At 42.5% G+C, this 10,864-nt stretch overlaps 1 protein-coding gene across 6 annotated transcripts in view; it reads right to left on the minus strand.

The window, feature by feature from the left end:
- The window catches only part of dip2a (disco-interacting protein 2 homolog A), a 176,110-nt gene extending 169,445 nt beyond the window's left edge, over nt 1-6,665 (minus strand). For 5 of the 6 annotated variants that reach the window (XM_030343459.1, XM_030343457.1, XM_030343456.1 and 2 more), the window contains exon 1: nt 6,109-6,664. In XM_030343459.1, coding sequence (XP_030199319.1) covers nt 6,109-6,247 — 139 coding nt within the window. In that variant the 5' untranslated portion in view covers nt 6,248-6,664. Of the gene's footprint in view, nt 1-6,108 lie in introns of all 6 variants that reach the window. The other variant, XM_030343460.1, reaches the window with a different exon arrangement.
- Nucleotides 6,666-10,864: the final 4,199 nt, after the last annotated feature.

Below are 10,864 nucleotides of genomic sequence, written 5' to 3' on the forward strand. Positions count from 1 at the left end.
AATTCACATCTGAAAATTGATATTTCAGACATAACAACAGCCATAACCATCTTCTTCTTTTAACATTTTTTGGCATTTAGGAGGCAAAAACGTGTAGTCTTTAAAGAAGCATGTGATTGCAGTGAAGGAAGGTAAGCATATAGCATATCAACATGCTCAGGGCTGAGGCTTGCCCTCTTCTTTGAGGCGATGTTACCCGCTGCTGAAAAAAGACGCTCTGATGGCGTGGATGTGGCGGGTATACACAGCAGGGACTTTGCCAGCTTTGCCAGTGTTGGATAGTGTGCTGCATTCTTTTTCCACCATGTCAGTGGATTCTCCTTCTTGGACAGGGGATGTTCTCCAAAATACATCAAGACCTGTAGAATATTCAAGACAAAAGACAATTATTTATTACATATTGTAATATTGTTTTAAAAAAGTAATTTCCAGTTTCTGTAGAACATTTATAATTGTGTGTAAAATGCTTGTGGAAATTGTTATTGAAACAAAATGGGAAAAAAATAAATAAAACATGCCTCCTTCTGTACAGCTTCATTGGACTGCTGCTCCTCAACTTGTTCTTCATCATCACTGGTGGTGGAGTCTGAGTCAAGGAATGATGTGGCCCTCTTGGCAGGTGCTTCTGGTGGGGAGTCCTGTGCTGTGGTAGATGCTCCACTTTCAACAGTGTTCAGCTGTGCATGCTGTTTGGCAGCAAGTGCCATGGTTTGTACTGTGCTTTGGACCTTGAAGACTTCATCAGCAGGCAAGAACTTTAGTTTTCGAAACCTTGGATCCAGAGCAGCAGCAAGCAGGGTGATATTTGGAGTGTCAGGTGTAAACTGAGTTAGTCCTTGCAATCTTTCTGTGATCTGGTCTGTCGCTTGAGTCTGGAACAACCTCACAGGTGCAGTCTCAATTTCTGAACTCTGTATGTTCTTCTTAAGTTTGTGCACAAGATGTGGAAGTGCAGAGAGTGTGACATATTGTTGTCCACTCAGGAACACTGTTGCCGATTCAAAGGGCTCAAGGACCTGGTTCAGCTCCTCAATCAGGTTCCACTGTTCAGGCTTGAGATCGAGGTAGTGTTTCCCTCTCTGGGTCACAGCTGGGTCAAAGAGTGTAGCAGTCACCGGCCATCTTTGTTCTTAGGTGCTGTTCCAACGTGTACAGACATCCTGCACCAGCATGTTCTCCTTGGTACCCATTTGCTTCTGCTTAGCCTTCAATTTGGTGAATGCCAGTTCAATCTTCTTAAAGTGTTCAACAAGGGGGTGAGGGTGTGTCCTGCACATCGCACTGAGGCCCATCCATGCCTTTCTTGCAAAATCTTTGCTGCTGCTACAACATTAGAACAGTTGTCATGGACGACAGCCTTGATTTTCTCTGGTGGGATCTCAAATTTAGCAATTACCTCCTCAATCCACACTTCAATATTTGCAGCTGTGTGTCTCTCATCGAGTGGCATTGTTGTCAAGCAATGGGACACCATTTTCCAGTTCTTCCCAAGATAGTGGCATGTCACCCCCATATAAGCCTCTGTTGCAACACTGGTCCAAATATCAGTTGTGAGTGCAACACTGCTTGTCTCTTGCAGGGTTTGCATCACCTTGCATTTGATGCCTTCATACTTCTTCTCCATCTGTGTTGTGAAGAAGGTTCTAGATGGAAGCTCGTATTTTGGATGGAAAGTGGAAATCATTGCTTTAAAGCCACTATCTGCCACCATGCTCAGCGGCCGCATGTCAGCGACAATCATGTTTAAAATGCTGTCCGTCAACTCAGCTGCACGCTCAGGGGTACATGGGGTTTTCAGCATAAATGTGTCAATCCGAGACTGTGATGGATTACTGAAAAAGAAAAAAAAAAAATCAAAATGACTATGGATCAATATGATAATAGAGTAAGTTCATTCACATTAAACTGCTATTTAGATATTGTATCCATCAATCAAGACACACACATCTGCTTCAAAACACCGTATTGTCTACTAGAAGTGACCAGCTATGGTTCAGCTTAAGCTATCGTGTATTTATTTCTTGAACAGCGGTCTTTTTGAAAATAAAAACTTTGTGGTGACGTGACGTTAGTCTTGGGGACATAATTATTAGCCGCCACATTTAATTAACTAGCTATACTTATAACGTTAGTCATAATAAACAACAACTTAGCCTCCATCTGCACTTATGTAGTGTAAACTATAGCAGCATTGATTTTAAAATTACCTTGTCTCAGGTCGGCGGTCTGCCGAGTAGAATGGGTGTTTTCTGTTGAGATGCTGCAGCATGGAAGTCGTGCTGCTGTGGTACGCCAGCTCGGTCTTGCAGTGGACACACACCACGGTCTTCTCATTAATATTCAACGTGAAATGATCCCAAACCTTGGACATTCGCTGTCGCTTTCTCCTGCCCGTTTGGCTCTCCTCACTATTTTCGCTCATGTCTTCCATTTTAGCAAGTGCTGATGTTAGCCCCTAAACAAGTCAAAACATGCCGCGTCTGTCCGTTCTGTGGGTGGCGTATGCGCCGGTTGTGTCACACTAAAAATGGTCCGTGCGGAAAACTGTGAACTCAGCTGTAAAATTAAATAAACGATGACTCGAGGCAAGAAAAATTCATCGATCCTTTTTTGTAATCAAATTATTCGAATCAATCGATGAATCGTTTCAGCTCAAGTCACAACGCTTTGAACTGTTGGTAATTCCCTTAGGTGAAGTCTGGACTAATGCAGACTCACGTAAAGAGCTCGGCAAGTGTGCACTCAAACCCTCACGCCCTTTGGAATTCGACATTGGGACAGCCCTAAAGCCTGAATGATTTTGCGAGAACGCGCAGCAAAGTCAGTGAGTCCGGACATTGGGATTGGGCCTAACACACATGCACATACACACGGCGCTCGCACGGTCATAGCTCATGTTCGGTAGTGCTGCGCGATTGGGTGAAATAGTCATATTACAATATGCGATATAATGAACAAATGGTGTCATGAGTCTACTTGCTTGGTTGTCAAGGAAAATACACACCGATTACTGATCATTTTTTAAATGTTTATTGCTCAACTCAAAACATACAAACTTAAACTAGCATAAAAAAAATACAAAAACTAAAAAAAGGTGTACAGTAGTGTTTTCAAAATAACAATATTTTGCAAAATTTTATAAATAATAAAAATACATATTTTTCAAAATAAAGGCATTTCTGCAGTGAAAACTTGTCAGGTTCTCAATAGTACAACTACCTAAAATAAATAGAATAAATAAGAAACTAGACATTTTTTTGCACATTCTTTTGCGGCAGTCTTTTGCGGTTATAAAATCGCAAAGGCTGATATCACGATTGCGATTAGATTAATCGAAAAGCACTAATTGGTGGGCCATATTCTCTGGGCTGGCAAGGCAGAGAAAGGGGAGGTGGCATCTCCCCTTATGACGACATACAGGGAAAATTCTTGTTTTATACCCAACGAAATTTCTAGCTACTGGGGGAGCATAAGTAGGCTAGGGGAACTCATATTAATGTTAGAAAACCTCAGAAAGTGAAATGGAATCTTTAAGGGAAAATAGGCCCTCCCTCTTGCTCCCTAAGTAATGAACACCCTACCCCTCCACGGGAACGCGCAAATTCTAGGGCTAGGGCTCAAGAGGTAATGGGACGGGGCCTTTACAGGGAGAGTCAGTTTAGGGAGTCAGTGTAGGAAGAATGGGGTTGAGATGCTCGTGGCCAGTGTAGGTTTTTTACATTCCATTTACAAGTGGTCCTTTAGAAGGCAGTTTAGCCAAAAGAGACTGACAAGTGAGTCTGAAAACAACTAAAGCTCCAATACAGGAATAAGTAATAAGAAAAAAAATGCCATTTGTTTTACAAGGGAGTTTCGGAAAATAATTTGCACTTACCATTTAGTTATACTTCTGTCCACAGTGGTTCAGATACATTTCATACTGCAGATAGGCTGCAGATATCAGGGATCTAAACCAGTACCTTTCGCCTGGGAATCGAAAACCAATGCAGCCACACTGTTTGTTTGAAAAGGTGGTTCGCTATGAGCTCAGAAATCCCTTTTTCAGACTGAAAAAATAGGGTTTATGATACGACTGCAAGTTCAAACCCAACATAGGAACAAGCTTTTAACCTCTGTGACTCTGACGAAAGGATCACTTAATCCACCAAAGGTGTGACAGTAGACAGTGAAGTGGAGTGAGGCTGAGGAGACTGGGAAACCAGACAGGAAAACACCATCAAAACACACAAAGTCTATGACAATGCTTCACCAGGAGCTGCAGCCATTGGTGTAAAGCGAAGCAGATTGTATACATTTCTCCTTTGGCCAGGTCTTAGAGGCAACAACGGCAGTACTAGCTATCCAATAACTGCTGCCACTGTACAGAAATACAAACAAAATCAAGTCAAATATAGTGGAAAGTGGAGGACGTGTACCCAACACCCTTTATGGGTCCAATAAATAAACAGTAAACAGTAAACAGGGGATTTAAATCCCTATGAGAAGGGCTCAGTCTCACACACACACACACACACACACACACACACACACACACACACACACACACACACACACACACACACACACACACACACACACACACACACACACACACACACACCTAGAGTGAGAGGGATGTGTGTACGCGCATGAGTAAAGCAAGTGCTGTAATACAACAAACTGCTCTAGAAGGCATCAGTTACAGTATAGACAGTACAATGTAACAGGAAGAGAGGAAGGCTAGCGGCACATGAAGAGTGCTTGTATGGAAGCTCCAACATGACAGGACGTGAAAGAAGGAGAGCAGGAAGAGGAAGCGGGACAGATATAGATTGGTTTTTAGTAGCCACTCCTGGAAACATGCTATTCCACCTGGGCCAGTGGCCATAAAGCCACCAGGGCTAATCAAAGCCTGCACCTTGAGCCAAATCAAGTCCTGACAGTGTATGACATCATGAGGAGAACACCAGACACACAATCCCATGGTGGGTTGTTATAACAATGTGTTAACATGGTCAGAAACAAAGAGCTAGCAAGTTCTATAGCTGTTTTTTACCTTTGAAGATGCATCCAACATTTAAACCAGATCGAATCAGATCTAATATGAAAACCATTATTCAAAGCCATCGCCAGAGAGGCCAACAAGTGCATTAAACAGAAAGCATAACGTTACTGTTCCGAGTTATACAACTAAAACCCAATAGTATTTTGAGTTAATGTGTCCCACATCAACAAATCAAATACCCCACACTGTGAAATAGAAAGGCAACCAAACGTTATATCCACTAAAATACACATTTTATCACTATTCTGGCTAACCAACCATTAAAGGAGAATTGGACTGTAGACATACCTTTAATTAACTAATTGTGTATAACTGAACGAGACAACCAAAAGCAGGCTGTAGTTCTGGGCAGCATGGGTGTGTAAAAATCGGCTGTTGTTCTGGGATGTGTAAAGCAGGCTATAGTTATGGGGAGTGTAAAGCAGGCTGTAGTTCTGGGGTGTGTAAAGCATACACACACACCATAACTACAGCCTGCTTTACACCCGCCAGAACTAAAGCCTGGCCTGCTATACACTGTATAATAGGCTGTAGTTCAAGCTTAGTGTGTAAACAGGCTGTAGTTCTGGGGTGTATAAAGCAGGCTGTAGTTCTGGGGTGTGTAAAGCAGGCTGTAGTTCTGGGGTATGTAAAGCAGTCTGTAGGTCTTGGATGTGTAAAGCAGGCTGTAGGTCTGGGGTGTGTAAAGCAGGCTGTAGGTCTGGGGTGTGTAAAGCAGGCTGTTGTTCTGGGGTGTGCAGTATGGGTGTGTCCCATCAGCTGTTCTGATTCAGACAGGAGAGACGCACAGACCATATGACCACAACACAATGACCCTCTTCTGCTCATGTCAACAATGTCTTACAGTAGCCTAGTATAACCCAATGTCTGAACTTTGGGTGACTGCGCAGCGATTATCCTAAAGGATGCATAGAAACTCCCCCAGAAACCTTCACTATCGTGTGCTGGTCTGGACGTTATCCACTCGCAGTGATATAGTATAGTTATCAACCAGGTCGAATAATATGCAGAAACAGCACGTGTCGGTGACACTGTCAGTTGTTCTATGCATGGTCGGTGGTTACCTTCAGAGAGCTCCAACTCCAGCTCGGCCAGCCGCTCCCGGACCTCGGCCGGGAGTGTCACCGCGGCAGCCGGGAGGGCGACGGCGGCGGCGGCCGGCGGCGGCTCCATCAGCGGACCGCTGGAGGTCCTCTCAGCCATGGCGACCCGAGTTAAAGTCTTCAGCCCTTCAGAGGACCAGATCAGCAAGGATCAGACCCTCTATGCGAGCGTATAGTGTGGTAGTGGAGGTGGTGGTGGTGCTCTGGCTGCAGATGTGTGAGAAAAGACTCCACGGCCACGCGTCATGACACGGCTAGCTCAGAGGCTAGCGCACGGCCCCGTGTTGTGGACGTCCATCGTCCGCTGCGGATCTGCTCTGTCGGCCTCCCTGCCCTGTCGGCCTCCCTGCTCTCAGCCGCCCTCCTGACGGTGGCAAACTCCTCCAGACCGGGGACTTGACTCATTCAACTCCCCGCTGCTCCCTGCGGCGCAGGCGCCGTTGCGTCATAGCAACAGCAGCCGAAACCCTGCGCGTGGACGTCGGCTGTGCTCGTGTGCACGTGAGTGAGAGATAAGAGCAGCAGGGTAGAGGAGAGGTGGTTCTGCCCAGTGGACTCGCCAGTCATAGGTGCAGCCCTGGTATCCCCTCTTGCAATACTGTCTCGCCTCCTGCTGTCGCCAGGGTGCATTGCACACTACTGCCAACTAAGCCAATACTATCTGAAATATTTTCAGTGTTCTTATATCAGTGATATCAATCTAATCCTAGCTCCACACTTCCCTGTATGTTTATGTGCACCTCTCCAGGTCTACCTCCCATATGAAACATTTAAACAGCTTTCAATTTCACAACACTGTGATAACAAATAAATGGTTAGGCATGTTCAGTTAGGCATGTGAATGGCCCAATCCCAAAGTGAGCCCTGAGGACTAGGACTAAGGACTCACGGACTTAACTGATCTCAGGTGAGTGAGGCCACATGGGCTCAGATAGGTATGGGATTGGCACTTCACGAAAGCACATATTACCTTGGCAACGTTTAATGACAAAGATGCTGCTGACACTTGCCGGTTTGGGAATTCTCATTTTTAGTTTTTTTTTTAGTTTTTTTGTAAATGCAATGAAAACAATCGGCTACAGAAATGTATTGATATTAGAAAATATTATTTCTACTTTTGAATACCACTTCAGTATAAAGGATGTATTGAATTAGGTGATTATTGGCCTACAAATAGGCTACTATTCATAAGTCAGAGGGGCCAACATTTGGCTGAATTATAATAATAATGATAATGATAGATTATATTTATATAGCGCTTTTCTCACACTCAAAGCGCTTAAAAATATATTAAAAAATAATATAAAAAAATAAAGCTTATAAAGGTAGAATAAGTCATATGAAGAGCCGTTTTGGAGCCAAAGGAGCTGGCTCTTGTTGGTGCTGATCGAAATGATCCGTTTCACTAAAAAAAGGCCGAAATTCCATCTGGTCGGGCATTGACAATAGCGTTGTCTTGTTGTTTACCTTCCTAATGGGCGTTGTATAGGTGACTGTACAATGACAATAAAGTCTTATCTTATCTTATCTTAATTTCCGGATTTCTATTCATAAGGTTCATCTACCTCACGTTTTCTGGAACGCCGGTGTCACACTAAATTTGTACAGGTGTGGCATAGGGTGTAGGTACCACCAGAGCCCGTCTACGAAGAGCCTGGGCACTTCCTATACGCCCCATTGTACCGATCTTGGTTGTAGGCCTAGTTCCATTTGACATCCACTGGGTGTGATCGCGGGCGAGTCCAGAATGAATGAGAGTCTATGGGGCTAAACGGCTAAATATGTCTCTTTCACCTGCTTGTCGTTGAAATATCTCAAATTTTATTGTAGATTCCGCAAGTTCAATATAGATTATAGTTCAAAAGTCGAATGAATGAGTACTTATGTCCTTTTGATTTCTTACAGTTTGGGCCGTTGTTGGCCGTACACGCTAGCATTCTGCTAATGAATGCTGATTGGTCAGGGACGGACTTGCGACTGATTACGACCAGAGACCCCTCTTGACGGCATCTGAAGCTGAAGCACGATCAGAAACATTCCGTCGAAGTTAATTTTTTGCGTACTGTATTTATATTTTCCTGCAGGCCCTTTATTTTTTATATAGTTATGCATGGTGATAGTACATGGACATAATGGAATTTCTTCCATTTCTTGTGTTCAATGTTCAATGTGTTATATACATGGTAGGTACGGTATGACCACCTTAAATAATACAGTCAATGTCCCGCTCAATATCATTTCATCTGTCATTGTCTATTTTTCGAAAATAAAGATAGTTTAAAAAAGAAATGCCTCGTAAATGTGCAATGATAAACTGCTCTAACAGTGGAAACGGATTGTCCGTCTTTTCGTTTCCCAAGGACAGAAAAGGGTAACGTTCTTGCTTGCTCCTGCATGAATGGTCCTAGGCTACCTGAGGCTGAACGAAAGTTGCGCTGGAGCCCGGGTAAAATCGCGAGTGTCGAGTGTCGAGACTCAAGCACTTAACTTACCTTAACCGATTGTTCCATACAAATTGTTTGTTAACGATTTAACAACTTCAACATCTGCTATTACTGTAGTTCTTTTTTTGTAGAACTAACTTGGGCTAATGACCTTGCACAGAGCTAAAACCATCTACACCACTGGTCATTGATTGCTATGCATTCACTGATCTTTACAGATGGGTTTGTTTTAAGCCATTGAATATAATTGCTCTGCCCTGCAACACATTATAAGCTACGCAGGTTTGTTAAATGAGAAATATGGTCTGGGTCACATTGAAACAGTAACAGTTGTATAACAGTAATTATACAAACATTATACCAACATTGCGACAGGCAAGTTTATTCAAACATCACAATAACAAGAACACAATAAGAACAGTAACTAATAGTAAATAATATTAAAAAAGATAAATGATTTAACAACACTGAACATACAGAACAGAGGCAGGGAAAAAGGACAGAGGAAGAAGACTTGTCCGTTGTCACATCATCAATGTCCAACTGTAGAGATCAAGAAAGGAAGAGGCATGAGGAGTACAACAGAACACTGCTCTCTAAGAAATTGTTTACTGATGTAAACTTAGTTGATGCAGTCTTAAAATTATGATTCTAATCCAGGTTTCTATTTCAGGAGAAAGAAATGGCTCATTTGTAAAAAAAAAAAAAAAAAACACTCTGTAAGTTACATACATAATGTAAAACATTCGCGCATTTCTTTTTTTTTTTAATTAGCTCACTAAAACTGTAAGCAAGAAAAAGCCTTACCTCCAACAGCTGGTATTATCGTTGCGGGAAATGCGGAAGTGCTTCAGAAACTGCCGTAAAGCAGTACCTCTGACAGTATGACAATGTGTGACGTCATCGTATTTTTTTAACACCTTTTTAGAACAGATACGTGACCTTAAAAGGGTTAGGGTTAGGGTTAGGGTTATTCAGCTGAGTTTATTATATTTTTTATCCTCATATTAGACATTCTCTGGTGGTACCAGAGAATGTCTAATATGAGGAGAATGGGCACTCGCTGGTTAGTTACGGTTTTCTGGAATGGTTGCAGTAATAATCTCTGTCCACGCGGGGCGCTCGTAGGCGAGTCCAGAATGAATGGGAGCCTATGGGATTTTATCCTCAGAATCCACTTTTCTCACCATGTAATTTTTTGTCCAGTAATTTGAAAGTTGCGTTCGAAAGAAGGGGATAAGGTAATAAACTCAGCTGAATATTGCATTTTTTAAGGTCACGTATCTGTTCTAAAAAGGCGTTAAAAACATGCGATGACGTCACACATTGTCATACTGTCAGAGGAACTGCTTTACGGCAGTTTCTGAGGACTTCGGCACTTCCCGCAACGATAACACCAGCTGTTGGAGGTAAGGCTTTTTTTTGCTTAATACACTAGTTACAGAGTTTTAGTGAGCTAATGTAAAAAAAAAAGAAATGCGCGAATGTTTTACATATGTATGTTTCTTACAGAGAGTGTATTTTTTAATCCTCACTAGTGCCGATGATAAAGCTTTTTTTTAGTAACGATTATGAGCCATTTCTTTCTCCTGAAATAGAAACCTGGATTAGAATCATAATTTTAAGACTGCATCAATTTAGTTTACATCAGTAAACAATCTCCTAGAGCAGTGGTTCCCAAACTTTTTGTGCCCAAGGCACACCAAAGGACAAATAAAAATGTCAAGGCACACCTATTGTGCAAAATAGCCTTATAACACGTGTTATCACTAATATCATCTGTTTATCTGTTAAGTTTATAATTATTTACTAATGCCAAATAAGATGTGACAAAGACAACTATTCTACTAATGAAATATTTATTAACAAAATACTTCACAAAAATATTTAAACTTTATCAAATTGGGCTTAATCAAACACACCCATTTCAACCAGACAGGTGAGGCAAAGGAAGCAGAAATGCAGCAGAGAACTGTCCATGAGAAAGCTGCATGGTCCTGAATCTGACCCAGAAATTATAACTAACATTTAGAATCAGGCTTTTTTTGTAAATATTCTGCCTACTAACAAATCAGTGGGACACATGTGCCTGTCGGGGCGCACAGATTTTTTTAATCCTTGGTGGCACGGAGGAGAGGGCCACTCGCAAGTCCTGCTCAACAGAGAGCCGTGACCTGGTCTTGTTCTTCATGTAAACAAGAGTGGAGAACGCCAACTCACACAGGTAGGTGGTGGGGAAATGAAGAAGTTGGTCGATAGCGTGGTGGGAGATG

The sequence above is a fragment of the Gadus morhua genome, chromosome 20, assembly GCF_902167405.1.
Source record: "Gadus morhua chromosome 20, gadMor3.0, whole genome shotgun sequence".
Lineage (NCBI taxonomy): Eukaryota > Metazoa > Chordata > Actinopteri > Gadiformes > Gadidae > Gadus > Gadus morhua.